Source organism: Pongo pygmaeus, chromosome 21, assembly GCF_028885625.2.
Source record: "Pongo pygmaeus isolate AG05252 chromosome 21, NHGRI_mPonPyg2-v2.0_pri, whole genome shotgun sequence".
NCBI classification, from domain to species: Eukaryota; Metazoa; Chordata; class Mammalia; order Primates; family Hominidae; genus Pongo; species Pongo pygmaeus.
Window position 1 is genome coordinate 40942903 of NC_072394.2, and position 19764 is coordinate 40962666.

A 19764-nucleotide genomic window follows, 5' to 3' on the forward strand; every position below is an offset into this window, starting at 1 on the left:
TATAAGTGGCCAAGAAACATGAAAAAATGCTCCACATTACTAATCATCAAACAAATGTAAATCAAAACCACAATGAGATACCATCTCACACCAGGCAGAATGGGTATTATTAAAAAGTCAAAAAAACAGTAGATGCTGGCAAGACTGCAGGGAAAAGGGAATGCTTATACTCTGCTGGTGGGAATGTAAATTAGTTCCAGCTACTGCGGAAAGCAGTTGGGAGATTTCTCAAAGAACTTAAAATACGACTGCCATTCAACCCAGCTATCCCATTGCTGGGTATATATCCAAAAGAAAACAAATTGTTCTACCAAAAAGACACATGCACTTTTATATATTGCAGCACGATTCACAATAGCAAAGACATGGAATCAGCCTAGATGCCTGTCAGTGGTAGACTGGCTAAAGAAAATGTGGCACATATGCACCATGGAATACTATGCAGCCATGAAAAAGAATTAATTGTGTCCTTTGCAGCAACATGGATGCAGCTTGAGGCCATTATCCTAAGTGAATTAACACAGGAACAGAAAACCAAGTATCACATGTTCTTATAAGTGGGAGCTAAACATTGGACATAAAACTCATGGACATAAAGATGACAACATTAGAAACTGAGGACTGCTGGTGGGGGAAGAGGAGCGGTGTTGAAAAGCCCAGATGATGGGATCATTTGTACCCCAAGCGTGAGCATCATGCAGTATACCCAGATAACCTGCACATGTACCTCCTGAATCTAAAATTAAAGTTGGAAAATTTTAAAAAGGGAAAGGATTATGACTTGCTGAAGGCACAGATAATTATTAGCATCTTTCAGCAGTAAAATATTAATATTTTTAAATTAAGGATGTGCATTGATTTTTAAAGATATAATCTTATTGCATACTTAATCGACTACAGTATAGCCCAAACATAACTTTTACATGCATTGAGAAACCAAAAAAAGTGCATGGCTTGCTTTTTGCAATGTTTGTTTTATTAAGGTAGTGTGAAACTGAACCTGCAAGATCTCCAGGTTATACCTGTATAACTCTAGATATAGATAAGGGTTCTTTAAAAAATATGATACACTTATCACACCTAAAAAAGTTGACAATTCTTTAATATCTGTTAGCCAGTCAGTGTTCAAATTTCCAGGTACAGTTGGCCCTCTGTGGGTTCTGTATCCATGGACACAGCCAATCAGAGATCAAAAATATTTGGCAAAAAATTTCACAAAATTCCAAAGAGTAAAAATTGAATTTGCCTTCTACTGAGTACTGCATCGAATCTGTGCAAATGAAGGGATGTGTATGCATTGTATTAGGTATTATAAGTAATCTTGAGACGATTTAAAGTATATAGGAAGATGTGTGTAGGTTATATGCAAATACTAAATTATTTTATGTAAGGGGACTTGAGCATCCATGGATTTTGGCATCTGAGGGGTGTCCTGCGTCAATCCCCCATAATTCTGAAGGACAACTGTATAGGTTTCTGCTTTTTTCTTTCTTTTTTTTTTGACAGGGCTTCTTACTCTGTCACCCAGGCTGGAATGCAGTGGTGCAATCACAGCTTACTGCAGCCTTAATCTCCTAGGCTCAAGTGATCCTCCTGCCTCAGCTGCCTGAGTAGCTGGGACTGCAGGCATGCACCACCATGCTTGGTTAATTTTTATATTTTTGGTCAAGATGAGGTTCCTGCATGTTGTCCAGGCTGGCCTTGAACTCCTGGGCTCAAGCAGTCCTCCTGCCTTGGCCTCCCGAAGTTCTGGTATTACAGGCCTGAGCCACCATGCCTGGCCTAGGTTTCTGCTTTATTTTTCTTTGCAATTTTTTTGTTGAAGAAACTGGATTGTCTTATAGAGTGTTTCACATTTTGGATTTGTCCACATTGTTAATTACCATATTCCTCTGCCCCGCTGTATTTCCTATAAACTGGTAGTTAGATCTAGAGACTTGATCTCATTCAGGTTTGATAGGGGGCAAAGAGAGGGGGTGACAGGAGCAAAAACTTTATAGGTAGTGTTATGTATCAGAAGGTAGACTTCTCTTTTTCTGAGTTAATAAAATGTTTAGATCTTTATTATTATTTAAACTAAAAAATGAAGCTTTGGAATATTTTGTCAATTCTAGTATATCACAGAGAACATGAATATTATGAATCTAGCCATGAGCGGTGGCTCACACCTGTAATCCCAGCACTTTGGGAGGCTGAGGCAGGATGATTGCTTTAAAAAAAATTAAGAATCTGTTTTTAAGTAATGCTTTTATCTTGATTATAATAACAGTACATGCTTGTAATAGAAAATTTGGAAAATGTAGGGACAGATACCTGTCACTCAGAGCCAACCCATGTTAACATTTTAATGTATTTTTTCCATTTAGTTCCCTTTTTAAAAATGCCCGTTTGAAATTATTCTATATAATATTATCTGCTTTTTTCATTTGATGTCTGATTCTTGTCACTTTAGTTACACAAACTTTTTCTCATCAAATAGCTGTTGAGATCATATTTTTAATGGTTTTGTAGTTTTCCATTATATAATTGGAATTATAATTCATTTAATAATTTCCTTGTTATTGTTGTTGTTACTTTTGTTTTTTTGAGGCAGGGTCTTGCTTTGTTGCCCAGACTGGAGTGCAGTGGTATGATCAGGACTCATAGCAGCCTCAGCCTCCCCAGGCTCAAGCAATCTTCTCACCTCAGCCTCCCGTGGCAGCTGGGAGCTACAGGTTCATGCCACCATGCCCAGCTAATTTTTGTATTTTTTGTAAAGATGGGGTTTTGCATATCGCCCAGGCCGGCAGGCCTCAAGCTCCTGGACTCAAGTGATCCGCTAGACTTGGCCTCCCAGAGTGCTGGGATTGGATTGCAGGTGTGAGCCACTATGCCAGCATTGTTTTTTTGTTTTTGTTTTTGTTTTTCTTTTTTTTTGAGATATGGTCTTGCTCTGTTGCCCAGGGTGGAGTGCAGTGGCGCAGTCATGGCTCATTGTAGCCCCGAACTCCTGACCTCAAGCAATCCTCCCATCTTCCCCTGCTGTTTTGATACTTCTGTTGTTCCCATTGTTTTATTTTAAAAATATTGGTGATATGAATGCTTTATACATAGTCTTTATATGTATTCTGATTATATTATCTCTAGATAGAGAATAATTGAGTTAAAGGGCTTTGAATAGTTTTAATACATTTAGAATATTACTATTAAGTAATTGAGTTGTTAAGTTATTTTTATGGTATGTCATAAATTCTAAACTTCATGTAAAACTATTATAACTTAGTTATATGGCAGAAATTTGCAGTGAGATGAATCTTAAAAAATTTAAATATTGTATGATTATATAATTACATATATAAATAGCTATAATTTATAAGTAATATGTAATGTATATATGTGAAACATATTATAAACATATAAATGTCACAGAAAGATATTTAAAAACTAAGATCACTGACAGCTGAAAAACACAAACTATAACTACAAAATGGGAAGAAATGATAAAAAATGATTAACATACCTAACTTATAAAAAGGTCATAAAGAGTAATTCAGAATCACTGATACACAAGTAGAAAAATTAGGCTAGTCAAACCAGAAAGACGAGATGCAAGGAAAAACTTTAAGAATCAATTTACAACAGAATAAATGTCCCACAGAGCACACGGATGGGGCTGGAAGAGGGACAAGTAAAAAGTGTTGAAGCTGAACTGAAGAGAATTACTATATAAAAGTCAGGGACAGCAGGAAGTAACAGTATTTTAATACTAATTATTTTAAATTATTTAAGATAGTTAAATTATACTTAAATAAATTACTTAAATTTACTTAAATTAAGTAAATTTAAATTATACTTAAATAATTTAAAATACTCTTTTTTTTGGTATACTTGTTTATTTTACCCAAAAACTCGTGTATCTTGTAAAGAAGATGCTGATAATAACACGTGTATTACATATAAAATATATGCACCAGCATATACTCTCTTCTTCCCAGCTTCTTTCCATTAGAAATCATCTTGAAAGTCTCCAATTTGTTTTCAATGTAAAACTTTTTTTTAATGAACGCATAATAGTTGTACATATTTGTGGAGTACATGATGATGTTTTGATATATATATAAAAAATGCATAGTGATTGATCAGAGTAATTAGCATATCCATCATTCCAAACATAAAAAAACTAGAAATCCTCTTTCAGTTTATCTGTTTTATAAATGAGGGTTTCCATATGTCTTGTTCACTTATGTGAGGTACACGTGTTTCATCTGTTTTCTCTGTCTTCTTTCTATGCTTGAGTGTATTTTTCAATCTGTTAAGAAATGGACTCAGTGGTGTGCATTTATTTTCTAGATTGCTACGCTTTACATATGGTCCTTCATTTCCTCCATTTAAAGTTCCCGATGAAGATGCCAGTCTGATCCCTCCAGAAATGGATAATGAGTGTGTTGCACAGACATGGTTTCGCTTTTTACACATGTTAAGGTATTGTTATTTTATTATTTCATGTGCCATTTACCTAGTAAGTATCTTAGGGCAGGAACCATGCTGTAAGTCTCTTGTTTGAATTCAGAATGTGGACACTAAGCACCATTCATCAAATGGAACCCAGCTGGACAACAAGCACATTTCTGTCCTGTGCCTCCTGCTCTCCCCGTCCCAGCAGGGTTAGGCTGTCCTCAGCCGCTCTTGGTTTACACGCTCTAGGAACGTGTTCCCTGTAGTAGATGCCTCACTTGTTATCTTGCCTGTTACTGCAGCCTGGCTGATGATCTTTCTCTTGGGATTTTGTCACATTCTGTGGGGACTGGAGGTTGCCTTGCTCCTCTCTGTGCTCAGCACTGACTGGTCAGTCTGCCTCTCAGAGCCCTCCTCCAATAGTCTGTTTAAAGTTTCAATGGGAGATACACCCTAAAATTTCACAGAGGGGTATACTGCTAGTTCCTGCTGTCCCTGTCTTTTATATAGTAATTCTCTTCAGTTCAGCTTCATCACTTTTTACTTGTCCCTCTTCCAGCCCCATCTGTGTGCTCTGTGGAACATTTATTCTGTTGTAAACTGATTCTTAAAGTTTTTCCTTGCATATCTTCTCTTTCTGGTTTGACTAACCTAATTTTTCTATTTTGTGTATCAGTGATTCTGAATTACTCTTTATGACCTTTTTATAAGTTAGGTATGTTAATCATTTTTTTTATCATTTCTTCCCATTTTGTAGTTATAGTTTGTGTTTTTCAGCTGTCAGTGATGTTAGTTTTTAAATGTCTTTCTGTGATCATTTTCTATTTCCTTTGTGTTCTTCGATCAGATAGTCATCTATGATTTCTTCCAATGTTGTTCCCTTTGTAATAGTAAGTTCTTTTATATACCTCAGGATCTGCCTTTATATATATATAAACACACACATGCACATACACACACACACACACAGACACACGCACACACATCATTTGCAGAGATGGGGTCTTCCTACGTTGCCCAGGCGGTCTCAAACTCCTGGACTTGAGCAATCCACCCACTTCAGCCTCCCAAAGTGCTAGGATTACAGGCATCGAGCCACCGCGCCCAGCCTGGAATTTGTCTTTAGTTCACATATTACTGCATTAATTTCTTCATTTGTTTTTATATCAGATTCACATTCTTATTTTAACTTTATAATATTTACTGATATTTAGTAGGTCTAATGTCTTTTTCTCTTTTTCCTTCTCTTAGAATATTTATCTCTTCTTGCCTGTTTAACATTTCAGATCAATTTTAGAACCAATTTTTCAAGTTACAAAACATAAGCAAACAGAAGGAAAAACCTCAACGAAATCTTCTGGGGTTTGGATTGTGTATTAATTAGGGTAAGGAATATGTTCTGCTTTAGCAAATGAACCTGAAAATCTTTTATAAAGTCTGGAGTCAGGACTGGCTCTGCTCACATAGTCGTTCAGAGACCCAGCTGGCAGAGGCTCTTTCATCTTCAACAGATGACTCCATTAGGGCCTCAATGTTATAAGCAGGAGTCTCGTATCTGGCTAGCAGATGGGGAACAGAGAGCAAGGAAAATTTTGTGGGAGGGTTTTATGTGTCAGGCCTTGAAGTAATATAAATCAGTTACTCATATTCCATTAGCCACAACTCAGACACACACCACACTTAATTGCAAGAGAACAGAGAAGAAAAGAGAAAGTGGTGAACAGCTAGCCAGACTCTGCCAAAGATGAGAATTGTATTAAGCTTGTATTTATATTTAGGAAACACTGATATCTGATACTGAGTCTGCCTTTCTAAGAGCATGCCTTTTTCTTTTTTTAGTATTTGTTGCTGATGTTTTGAAAAGCTAAGTCTTTTCTGCTATTCTGTCTTCTAGATCGTTATTACTGCTGTAAAGAACATTTTTTACTGCATGTTATTTTGCATATTATATATAGCATTTAAAAGAGCTCTGAATATTTCACTGATTCTTCTGAGATATGGACACATATCTGCAAATAAGAAGTGTCTCTTTTCTAATAATTCATACTTGTTTTGGTGACTAATTAAAAGTACTTTGGATGCAGTAAGACTTGGACCTGAGTTAAATTCTGCTAATTTTTTCTTTGTGAACGTGAGCAATTTATTCTCTCTGTGCCTTAGTTTCCTTTTAATCTACATAATGGGAATAATGATAGTACCATCTCATTATAAGTATTAAAGAAGAAAAAGCATGTAAAACGGTATGATGCCTAGTACATGGTAGGTGCTTGAAAGTTGCTATTATTACAATTATTTCTGTATATTATTTTACTGCATCCATCAGAAGTAGAACACTGTTGAATTAAAGTGATACTGTTTTGGCACCTTTTTTGGTCTGATTTTCATCGGAATGCCTCTAATATATGGAATTTTGAGTAGGATGTTGGTTGTTGATATTAGATGTTCTTTTTTATGCTCCTGGTTTCCTAAGCAGTTAAAAATTTTATTAATTTTTTTAATTTTTTTTTTGAGACGGAGTCTCGCTCTGTCACCCAGGCTGGAGTGCAGTGGCGCAATCTCTGCTCACAGCAAGTTCTGCCTCCCGGGTTCACGCCATTCTGCTGCCTCAGACTCCTGAGTAGCTGGGACTATAGGTGCCCGCCACCACGCCTGGCTAATTTTTTGTATTTTTTAGTAGCGACGGGGTTTCACCATGTTAGCCAGGATGTCTCCTGACCTCATGATCTGCCTGCCTCGGCCTCTCAAAGTGCTAGGATTACAGGCTTGAGCCACCACGCCCGGCCAGCAATTAAAAATTTTTAAAAATATAGGCCGGGCACGGTGGCTCACACCTATAATAGCACTTTTGGAGGCCGATGCAGGTAGATCACCCGAGCTTAGGAGTTCGAGGCCAGCCTGGGCAACATGTTGAAACCCCGTCTCTACTAAAAATACAAAAAACAGGCTGGGCGTGGTGGCTCACGCCTGTAATCCCAACACTTTGGGAGGCTGAGACAGGCGGATCCCTTGAAGTCAGGAGTTCAAGACCAGCCTGGCCAACATGGTGAAACCCTGTCTCTACTAAAAATAGAAAAATTAGCCGGGTGTGGTGGCACATGCCTGTAATCCCAGCTACTTGGGAGGCTGAGGCAGGAGAATCGCTTGAACTGGGAAGCAGAGGTTGCACTCCAGCCTGGGCGACAGAGCGAGACTCCATCTCAAAAAAAAAAAAAAAAAAAAGCGAAAAACAAATTAGCTGAGTATAGTGGTGCACCTGTAATCCTAGCTACTCAGGAGGCTGAGGCACAAGAATTGCTTGAACCCGGGAGGCGGAGTTGCAGTGAGCCAAGATCATACCACTGCACTCTAGCCTGGGCAACAGAGCAAGACTGTCTCAAAAAAAAAAAAAAAAAATTAAAATTAAAATATAAATAAAATAAAGAATAGTACCGAATTGTTTCACATAATATTTTTGGATCCATTTAAGCAATTAAGTGGTTTTTCTTCTTTCATCTGTTGATGTGAAATATTAATTAATTTCCCAATGTTGAACCATCTGTCATTCCTGAAAGAAAAGTTTTGCTTGGTTATGGAATGCTTTTCTTTTAATGTTTTTCTGAATTGTCTGTAGTTCTATCTTTTGATGAATTGGATAGGAAAACTTTCTATCCTTTTTTATGGTCTGTTGTGTCAAAGTTTTATGTTCCTTAAGAGTTTGAAATAAATGAACAGTAAAACTCTAGTCCTTGAGTCTTTTAGAGGTAGTTCTTAGATAGTCTTTCTTCTTGAGCTGACTGTGGTACTTTAGTCAGAGTTATTCTGGATGGCAAAAAGAGGAGCCGACTTAAGCAAATGCAAGTGAGAAAAAGAGATTATGTGAAGATAGAGCAGTCTTACTAGGCTCCATGAAGCAGCGAACAACCCTTTCTCATGTTGGGGAGGGATGAAGGCAGCCTCGGGACAAGCCACTCTGTCATTTGTTTCTCTTTGTTTTTTTGATTCTCTTGTGCATGCACATTGTTCTCTTTCTTCAGCAGGCTTCCTCCTGAGTCCCTGTTTCCTCCTGCCTTTGAGAGGGGGACATGCAGTCTCTTGATAACTGCCCAGTGGTGTAAATAGCTGTGATACAGTTTGACTTCAGTTTTTGTCCTTTCAGTTCACGGGGGCTTTCCCTTTGCTTAGTTTCTCCAAAGGGAAAATTGGATCAAATTATGTTCGTTAATTAGGTCTCTGGTAGACATCTGGATACCTCCTTTAGGACAGTTTTACCTCCTTTCTTAAATGAGCTGTGAGTGGGTAGAAGGCAGGTCATGAGGATTTTTTACGATTGTGATTATTTGTTATTGTTGGCAGATTTCCTAGGATGAAGGTTGAATATGATGGGGAGATAGGCATCAACATTTTGTCTTGTATGTTAGTGATTTATCTTTTTCCAGGAAAACAAAAAAATATTTTTCATTTTTGTTTCCATACTGTTCTCAAATGCTTGTCTTTGGACTTGTGTATGCCCACCTGCCCTTTAGGCCCCATCTGGAGATTGTTTCAGTAAATTTAGGTGGAATCTGGATTTTTTAACAGGTTCCCCAAATGTGTCAGGTACACGGGGCATTGGGAACTGCAGGAATGCAGTTTCTTTTAGTTTTTCGTATCCTTTGTTACCCATTCTTATTTCAGGTTTTACTTACTTTCTTGAATCTGTTCTCTAAATATTTGGGAGCCAATAAAATCATTCCTGGTTTACCTCTGGAGAAGCTGGTATGAATCTTTCTCTCTCCAGTTTTTGATTTGCAATAGACATGAATTTAGCCAAGCTCTGCGGGACTTAGGTGTAGTTCAATTTCAGCTTTACTCCTTGTTCTTCTAATTTCTGAATAGTTGAACTACAGCCCCCAGCAGGCACTGCTGCTGGAGACGAATCTCCCTTCCTCTGTCTTACTTGGTGGACTAGTCCAGTTCTATGGAAACAGTGTGCTACCACTGGAAGCCCATTTTTCTTACATGCACACAAATTCTCCTTTCCCCAATTACAGTTACTTGAAATTAAGTCTTTTGGTGGGTGGAAAAAGAGGTTTTGAAAGGCAGAGCATGTATAGATCACTGATTCCTATTTCTCAGCCTAGTTCTTTTGCCTTGTAGCGAGTGGAAATTCTGTTTACCGGCTTTATCAGTATTACTTTGAATTGGAGAGGCTTTTTAATGGAATGCTAAGCAGACCATTTGAGTGAAAAATCAGAATCTGTTTTTTAATGGAAATATTTCAAACTGTGCATAAAATGTAATTCAAACACAAATACACTGTTTTGAAATATATGGCTTTAGTACATACACATGAACACAACATAAAACTATAACACTAATCCTGATTTTCAAATATAGTTTTTTTTTTAATTGAAAATGTTAATATTAAAGTAAAATTTTCTCCTTGGAGCTTTTGTTGACATATTTATAGCTTTACCCATTCCATTGCTTTTTTTTTTTCTTTTTTTCTTTTTTGTTTTTTTCCTGAGATGGCATGTTGCTCTGTTGCTCAGGTTGGAGTGCATTGGCATGATCATAGCTCACTGCAGCCTCAGCCTTGAACTCTTCGGCTCAAGTGATCTGCCTCAGCCTTCCAAGTAGTTGGGACCATAGGCACGTGCTACCATGTCCATCTTCTATTGCTTAATTCTTAACATATTAGAAAAAGCATCTATGTATACTCTTAAAAAATTAAAGCTTTTTCTAGTCTTACTTTGATTCTCATGCTCTGAATAGGCAACGTTCATGTAACCACACTGCAGATCTTCTGTAAAGAAGTGTTGATATTTGAATCACTAGCCCATTAAATACAAATCAGTCTCTTTTCTGAATCAGAGAAATAGGCACAGTCCTATTCTTAAATTAGATTACATGTATTTTATTGCTATAGAAATTTCTAAATTTGTGATTAATTCTTTCCTCTCTTTTAATAGTAATCCTGTGGATTTGAGTAACCCAGCTATTATAAGCTCTACTCCCAAATTTCAGGAACAGTTCTTGAATGTGAGCGGAATGCCGCAAGAATTGAATCAGTATCCCTGCCTTAAACATCTGCCTCAAATATTTTTTCGTGCCATGCGTGGAATCAGCTGTCTGGTGGATGCGTTCTTAGGTGAATTTTGTGTATGTTGCTAGATGTATGAAGAGCTTCATTTAGGTAACTCTAGAGGCTAACCCTAGGAGTTATTAGAAAACATCCAAAGGAAAAGATGAACAGATTTGATGACAAATAACAAGCGAGGAAAAATTATTTGCAACAAATAAAATAGCCAGAGGGTTGTCGTTTCTATGTAAATATTTAGGTTGGTGCAAAAGTAATTGCGGTTTTTGCCATTAAAAGTAAAGCAGCCAAAACTGCAGTTACTTTTGCACCCACCTAATACATCAAACAAGGTGCTAAGAACAAGAATTAGGCCTAGTAGATAAATAGACAAAGGATAAGAGTAAATGATTGCAAAAGAAAAGAGTATTCATGCATACTAGCTATCCAAGAAAATACAGATGAAAATACATTTCAGACCATTCTCATGTATATCATTAAAAAGCAAATTATCCCTTTAGCGAGCCATTCTTTTAAGCTGTTTTTCACATTTTAGATATATGAAAAGTCAATTTTTTAACCTGTTGAAAGGCAGTGATTTGTAATATTTCCTAAAATATTTATGTATACTTATTAATGTACAGTTAATATGTTAGCTCTGATTAAGTTTGGCTGCCACGTAACAACCAAAAATCCTATTATAAACAAGAAAGCTTATTTTCACATATGTTAAATCTAGGGCTAGGCAGTACCAGGCCGGTATAATGTTTCCATCACCAGCAGGGATCCAAGGCCCTTCCATCTGGTGGCTCTCCATTCTTTGCACAGTGCCACATGGGCCATGATGGTTGAGTGAGTTCCAAACATCCTGTCCAGGAATTAGGAAGGAAGGAGAGTCTGCATATAATTGGTCCTTTAAGAAGATCTCTTAGAAGACCTACCCAACAGTCACCAACTTCTTTATGGTCAAAATATGGCCACATCTAGGTGCAAAGGGAGCTTGAAAATTGAGTCTTTTTTTTCTGGGTAGCCATGTCCAGCTAAAGTTTGTGTTCTGTTACTCAGGAAAAAATAGTGAGTAGATACTGAGAGGCAACTAGCAATCTCTGCTATAGTCTATGTGTCCCAAGCCTTCACTAGGTTGCTGGGAAAAATTTTCTGATCATATATTTTGACCTATGAAGAATAATTTCATTTGTCTTTTTTTTTTTTTTAAGGTATTTCTAGACCCCGATCAGACAGTGCTCCCCCAACACCCGTGAATAGATTAAGTATGCCTCAAAGTGCTGCTGTCAGTACCACCCCACCACATAACCGGAGGCACCGGGCTGTTACTGTGAATAAGGCCACCATGAAGACAAGCACAGTAAGAGTTTACATCACCATTGTTATGCTATATAAGGTTGGCTTTTTAATCTGCCATTCTTTTAATAAAGTCTTGCTGTTTTCTCAGACTTTTCATTGGTATGGGTGTATTCTTGTGTTCGTCTAATAGGTTAGTACTGCTCATGCCTCTAAAGTTCAGCACCAGACGTCCTCCACCTCTCCTCTGTCAAGTCCAAATCAGACTAGTTCAGAACCCCGGCCACTGCCTGCCCCTCGGAGACCAAAGGTTAACAGCATCTTGAATCTCTTCGGATCATGGTTATTTGATGCAGCATTTGTTCACTGTAAACTTCATAATGGGATAAACAGAGACAGCAGCATGACTGGTAAATATTACTCAAGAAATATGTTATCATTATTTTCCTTTTCCTTTTTCTTTTTCTTTTTAGTCTTTCCTACCTGCAAGATTAATATGTATCTTAAAAAGCTCTCTGTTTCTGACCAAGCAATGTCTTGTGCTTAACCCCTTCCAGCTGAAGTAACAGAACTTAAGAAGTTTTCCTCCCTGTTCTTTTTATGTATGTTCTATGAGGTTTGGCCTTTTGTCTGGTTTTATTAGACATACTTAAGGTTAGCCACATTTTGTTGAATCAGATTTCTTTCAGTAGGTGACCTGGAAGTTCCCTTCATGTCAGCCAGGATAATAAAATTTATATAAAGAATTAAAAATTCAAACTGGAAATTTACTTTACAAGAAGTGTTTTCTTCGATTTTGACAGCCATTCACTCATTAGTACATGTAAACATCAGAAAATTTTTGCTTCACACTACACTCTAACCTCTCAGATTTTAGTCTAGAGAACTTTATTTCAAGGGCACACTTTTAAAAATATTATTTGCTTTTTAACTTAATAAGATTGATTGGTGGAGAATTAATAACTCAACCCTGATATCTTCATTTAGATTTTATTATAAAAAGGAAACTGTCTAAATAACAGCTGGTGTTTTTTTTGTCATCTTAACTATTATATTTGAAAGTAATGGCACAGGGTGCAGGATGGATGGGTGGGGTAGGGCACAATGTTTTGAATATTTATAATATATCTTAGAGAGCTGAAAAATGACAATGGCTGGCATTTATTGAGCTGCTGTTACTATGGGCCAGGTACTGTGATATATGCATTAATGAGTGTATTGATTGTTTGGTAAGAAACCACTCTTCTACTGGGGTTGGAAATAGATCAAGACAAAAAGATGTCTAATTACATTAGTTTATGTATCTCTAGGGAGACTGTTAATTCCAAGGATAAAGCTAATACAATGACCAGAAGGGTCTCTGCTTTCTCTCAGAAATGAATTCTTAGCTGTTATTATAATTCTTAGCTATTATTATTATCATCTCAGAACTAGGATCTATGTCTGTGAGCATTATACATGTAATTATTTTGAATATTCTTACAAATCTTTAATTTAGAAAAGTTGTGAATATAAAGATTTTTAGGAATATAATTTGAGAATGCCATGCTTGAGTTTAGGGATATCTTTGCTTGCTTTATTTTGTTCAAATTCAGACACTTTATATTCTTCCATTTTCATATTATAATTTTATCCACAATTTGAAAGTAGTGCTTCTGGGATAGGTCAATGTGCTTATTTACAATAAGTGAAAACTTTTAAAAAACGACTGTTGGGTTATTCTTGTCTTTATGTTCATGTACCTTATATTTTGAGTTTTCTGTACCATGTTTATATTTATTAATTTGCATTTTCTAGAATGAATCAGTCCTATTTTTCTTTTTTATTTTTGTTAAGGTGTAATTCTTACAATGTAACTTTTGGGTATAGAGCTGTTAACACTGAAATCTGTGAATCTAGAATGGCTCAACCTACTGCTTGGTTAGTGGGCTTGCTTAAAGGGAACTTATAGATCTTTTTGCTCTCCAGGGAGTTTGTAACAGCTTTGCTCACCCTCTTGCACCAGAAGATAAAAACCAGACTTCAAATCATATGTGAACAACATCTTACTTTAAAATTTTTCCTTGCTGGGGAGAGGATAGAAGCTCCTTTTCTCCTCATTGTGTTCAGAGATGATAAAGGCTGTTACATTACCCAGGAGATATAAGGTGTCCAAATAGTTAAAGGGTTTAGAATGCTAGGTGCCAATCTTGAGGTCTCAAGTCTGGTGGGAGGCTTGGGTATATTAACTTTTAAGTACTGGCTGCCATCAAGGAATTCTGCCATGCAGTTCACCTCTAACTTAAAGTGTTTGCTTCTTTGAACTGGTTAGCTTTAGATTTACATGACAGTACACTGTGCTTTGTAAAAGTAACATTGAGCTGGGAAGGGTTAATGGACTAAAATTTTAATGCATGTTATGGGCACTTCAAAACCTCAGTTCTTTGTAGTTGTGTAATTTTCTTCGTTCATTGTTTTGCATGATACAAAAATCATAATTTTGGACCTGAATGCACAATTTCCTATGTTTTTGAACTAGCTTGTGGTATCGTAAAGCTTTTAATTTAACTTTTAAAAAGCTAAAAAGCTTCTTAATTTATTGTAAAATTTCACCATCTTTAAAGTATTTTATAATTACTACTGTCCTTTGATTTGTTTCCATTTATTTCTATTATCTTGCAGCATCTTTTATCCAAATTCTTCTTTCTTATAAATCTTGTAAGTAGGAACCAGAAGCTTCTCCTTAATTGCAGTCATGTTTTTATTTTTTTCATGATTCCATTAAAAATTTGATTGTCATTGTCTCTTGTAGTTTTTGCACTTGGGAAGAAAAATACTTTTCTGTGTTTTGAATGGGGAAGATTGTTGGCAAAAGCAAATTAATCTGCCTGAATCAGTCCCATTATTTCTGTATACTAGTCTGATCATGTCATGAATTCCAGGACTTTGCACTAACTGTGTTTTGGCTTTTTTTTTTTTTTTTTTTTTTTTTTTAAAGCTTTAAGCTTATTTTTATACAGATTTAGTGTTTGATTTGTATGCATTCTGCATGTAGTGTTTTTCAAATGTATTATTGCTGGATAGCTTATTTAGGACTAAAAATGGCTCATGGGAAGTTGCATAAAGATTTATGCTTGACTCTGTATTCTATTAAATCTATTATAAAATAATTTAAGCATTTCATGTAGAGTAATAAAAGATTTCAGAGTGATTTTCAATACACTGTGAAATCTTTTGTTAAAAATAAAAGCAACTTTCAAAGGGCTTCTGTTTCAGTGGTAACGAATGACCATGATAATCTTTTTTATCAATCCAATTTTCTGATTTATCAGCCTCAAGTTAGCTGCTGTCTGTGGTTGTTAAAATTCATTCTCATTTTGCTTGGTTGAGCGATTCTTTGGTGTGTGTTTTGGAGTCGGGTGGGTGGTGGGAATGCTCTCTTTTTCTCCCTGCCCACTTCTCATCCTTACTTTGCCCTCTCCCTAAAGTATACAGACTGGCATAGGGTTGCCCATTTAATTAGGATGTCCATCTAGGGTAATGTGTAAATTGCAGTAGCTATTTTTCTCAACGTTTAAGCATCATTCTGTAGGGGGAAGAAAAAACAGAAAAGAAATAATAGAAAAGCCAAATTCTGTATTATATATCTGTATGTGAATACAGATATATACAAATGTACTCTGCTGATCAAAAATTCAGTTGAAAAATGCTTCTTGTACAATCTGTTAAACTGACAATGCCACTGTAAATTAATTGTAACCTATTTTCAAAGAAGATTTCAGAGAGCCCTTTTTAAAAATATTAAGACATAGTTGCTAAACAAAAGCACTTATTGGATTCAAGTAGCTATTTAATGACACCAATATTTGATCTTTGTGTCCAGGGTCCCATGAGCCTACGTGGCATATTGCAAACATAATAAAACCCTCCTTTTCTCTCCCCAGCCATTACAACACAAGCTAGCATGGAGTTTCGACGGAAAGGGTCACAAATGTCCACAGACACCATGGTTTCCAATCCTATGTTTGATGCAAGTGAATTTCCTGATAACTATGAAGCAGGAAGAGCTGAGGCTTGTGGGACACTGTGTAGGATTTTTTGTAGCAAGAAGACTGGAGAAGAGATTCTGCCAGCTTATTTATCCAGGTCTTGGAATTTTTGTTTGTTTTTTCATTTATATAGTTTTGATAGTGAAGCCATTGTAGTGTTGCTTGGCCGACTGAACCGATGAGTGAATGTTGGTCTGAAATACCTACAGATGTCTGTAAGTGATCGACATTTGCCTGAAATCTTTCATTTTACCTGTCTCATCAGATTTGGTAAACACCCTTAAGACCCTTTTTGCTTTAGAAGTGCTATTTATGTCATCTTATTTGAATCTTTTTAATATGGAGAGATTTCGAAGGACCACAATAATTTGTTAACAAATTTTTAGCACAGTATTCACATGTAGGCAGTCCAGAAATAAGTCAGCTGTAAATCCTGCCTCCAAGGAGCTTATTTTCTGGGCAAAGCTACAAACAAAGCCATGTACACACGTAACAATGATCCAGCAGGAATAGGATATTGATGGGAGAGGCACAGATAATGTGCTGTGGGCATTCAGGGGAAGAAGCAGTGCACATTTATTTACTGTAGGGGATTCGGGAAAGAGTTATGCGGGATTAAATGATTATGCTGGACTTACAAAAGATGAGTAGTATTTAGCCTATGTTAGGAAGTTGGTTAGGGTCATCTGCTCCAAATCTATGGCTTCAGCCATCTTTGTTAATGCCTCTGCTATCCATTCAGTTGCTCAGGCCAGAAACGAAGAGTCATTTTAGAATCCTCTTCTGTATCTTTGGTTGATCAACCAACTCTTGCCTTTCTGCTACTTAACCCTCTTTCTGATCTCTCTTTTCACTCTATCCCCACCATTATACTTTAGACTTTGTCACTTTTCTCCTAAATTAACTCATAATGGCCTCCCGTTCTTCTTGACACTGTTTTGCCTTCCTTAACTGATTATTCACACAGGTGCAGAAGTGAGGTTAATATCGACAGAGTATTTAGATATCTGCATACTTGCTAGGTTCTCAGGAGATAGAATTAAACTGACCTTATCAGAGGGAACCAAGTACAGAATTTTATAGTTATGAAAAAGAATGGTATATACAGGCAACTAGGCAGGGTTATCTTAACTATCGGCGCTTGGTTTAAGCAACAGAATCCCTCTCAATCTGACTTAAGTAAAAGGAGAAGAAGTTGTGAGAAGCTAGTGATATTTATTAAATTCTAAGGTCAGGAAATGCAGTATGGCCTCATGAAGAGCAGATACTCAAGGACCAAAACAACTTTATTCCTCTCTCTTTCTCTGTCTTCCTGGTCTGCCAGAACTGCTTCATTCTCCTTTCTCTGCAGATCATTTTCTCATATTGTAGTGTGCTTCTGAGTTCCCAGTTTTCATTAGCCGGGCATGATGGCATTCACCTGTAGTCCCAGCTACTCGCGAAGCTGAGGCAGAAGAATCGCTTGAACCCAGGAGGCGGAGGTTGCAGTGAGCCGAGATAGTGCCACTGTACTCCAGCCTGGGCAACACAGTGAGACTCTGTCTCAAAAAAAAAAAAAAAGTTCCCAGTTTTCATGGCCTTGGTCTAGGTGACCATCAGGACCAATTAGTATCTCTGAATTTTAATTATAGACTCCTGGGAAGGAGGATCTAATTAATCTGCCTGTCTCTGGTCTAGTCAGCTACAGTTGTGAAGGTGGGTCACGTAAGGGTGTTGGAGCTCACCCCCTTGTTGTGGGGCACGTTTCTCAGGAACTCTGGGCTGGGGAGATATCCTAAATGGTACTCTAGTAGTAGGGGAGAAGGCTATCACCATGAACTTTCTGACTGAGCCATAAGACTGAATGGGTGGTAGTAGGACAAACCAAAACAACAGATTCATGAGACGGCAAGTGATTAGTTTAGTTTTGAATCGATTGAATTTGAAGTGCCTATGGGATATTTATCAACAAATATTTATTAAGTCCTACTTTGTGCCAGATATTGTGCACAGAAGTACCATAGTAATCATTAGACATTCAGATATCCAGTAAGCTTTTGGCTAATAGATCTGGAGTTCAGTTGAGAGGTGTGGGTTAGAATGATTTGATTATATTTAGTGACTTAAGAAATGTTTAAAATCAGGTAGTAAAAGAGAGAGCTTTGAGAACTAAGGTTGTCAGACTGAGGAACACCATCATTAGGGGGCAGGTAGAGTAAGAGGACCTGTAAAAGAAAATGATCATAGAAATCAGGGAAGAACAAGGAGAGAAGGGAGTAGTCAGAGGGTTGAATGTTTTCAAAAGGCAGAATGAGTTAAGACTTAGTCACATGTCTTGGATTTGGCAATCGAGAGCCCATTGGTTATTTGCTAGTATGGTTTTAGTTGAGTTCTAGGGAGAGAGAGAGATTGAAATGGGTTGAGCAGTAACCAGTAGGTGATAAAGTTGTTTCTGAAGAGTTGCAGAGAAGAAAAACGCACCTCACAATAGAAGAGTATAACAGTGTAGTTGCTCTTGAATAATGGGAGATTGAATGCTTAGTAAGTGGATTAGAGGTTGGGGGTGGAGTTACTAAGGTATATTCAGGTATATTCCTAAAAGGAATCTTATTCAGGTGACCCGCATGATGAATACAGATGATCGAATGCAGGTTTCTTTCTTTCATTGTCCCCCCAAAAATAATGGGGAAGGGACAAAAATGTAAACACACCTTTTTCCCTAGGAATTACTAAATGTTGCAACATTTTTCTCTTACGGAATTTAACTCAGCAATTCCCCCAGTTTATTGAAAAGTACTGCAGCCTATTGTTTTGTTTTGTTCTGGTTGCCTTATTTGCAGGCCCCTAGAACTTTGAGTTGCAAGGCTTAAGCTTTGAGAAGGTACAATAGACATGAATTTTTTTTTTTCTTCATTAAGAAAGATGATTTGGGTCTTAGTGTATATGATTCAGAATTGTTCTAGTTCCAGTAATACCCTTTAAAGGGCAAAATTCCAGTAATAACTTTTAAAGGGTAAAATTCTAGTAAATTCCAGTAATGCCCTTTCTTTAAAGGGTAAAAATAGTGATGAGTGGAAATAGACTTTCAGTAACTATGTAGCAAATAATAATTATGAAAACTTTTGATCAGCAGTTTGTTTAAAATTTTTTTCTTGCTTTCCTAGATTTTACATGCTTTTAATTCAAGGTTTGCAGATAAATGATTATGTGTGCCATCCTGTCTTGGCCAGCGTTATTCTAAACTCTCCTCCTTTGTTCTGCTGTGACTTGAAAGGGATTGATGTTGTGGTTCCTTACTTTATTTCAGCTCTTGAAACCATTTTGCCTGACAGGTAAGCTATCATTCTCTGCTATTTTATATCAACTGTCTGATTTGGCCTGGTCTGTTCGTGCTTCCTCCCCAGTTTCCTAATGTATCCTGTCCAGTTGTCTTCATAGTGCAAGAGAACTCAGGCGACATTAAATGAGTGTAGTGTGTCCAAACCCACCTCATCCCTGAACTCCTTCAGTTCTGATTTGTCTGTGGGCTTGTTGAATCATTTTTGGCCTGGTCTAGAAGGGTAAGAACAACTCCAACACAGAGGTCTTACCTTTGTAGAGTAGGCCTTACGTTTTAGATAAAGAAATCAATCAATCAACTTCTAGTTTAATTCAGTAACAGTTTAACTTAGAAATATACAATACACAAATACACAATGCTTGGATTTGGAAAAATTGGCATTTATATGTATTTGGCAGTAGCTAAAAATGTGCTTTAGTTCAAAAATACTAATAGCTTTTTATTTTTTGGCAGAGAACTCTCAAAATTCAAAAGCTATGTAAATCCAACAGAATTGCGAAGATCCTCCATTAATATCCTGCTTTCTTTGTTGCCCCTCCCTCATCATTTTGGCACAGTCAAATCTGAGGTAATGTTTTGGTAAAGTTTTTTTATATTCTATATTCTGTTTTTTGTACTAGATTAAGTCAAATCGAATGTTAAAA

The 19764-nt window shown here is 36.8% G+C and overlaps 1 protein-coding gene across 5 annotated transcripts in view; it reads left to right on the forward strand.

The window, feature by feature from the left end:
• RALGAPB (Ral GTPase activating protein non-catalytic subunit beta) overlaps window positions 1-19764 on the forward strand; it is a 106284-nt gene that overhangs the window by 33625 nt on the left and 52895 nt on the right. For all 5 annotated transcript variants that reach the window (XM_054467825.2, XM_063659318.1, XM_063659319.1 and 2 more), the window contains exons 6-12: window positions 4330-4461; window positions 10365-10543; window positions 11689-11837; window positions 11967-12183; window positions 15697-15898; window positions 18945-19112; window positions 19574-19688. In XM_054467825.2, coding sequence (XP_054323800.1) covers window positions 4330-4461; window positions 10365-10543; window positions 11689-11837; window positions 11967-12183; window positions 15697-15898; window positions 18945-19112; window positions 19574-19688 — 1162 coding nt within the window. The remainder of the gene's footprint in view (window positions 1-4329; window positions 4462-10364; window positions 10544-11688; window positions 11838-11966; window positions 12184-15696; window positions 15899-18944; window positions 19113-19573; window positions 19689-19764) is intronic.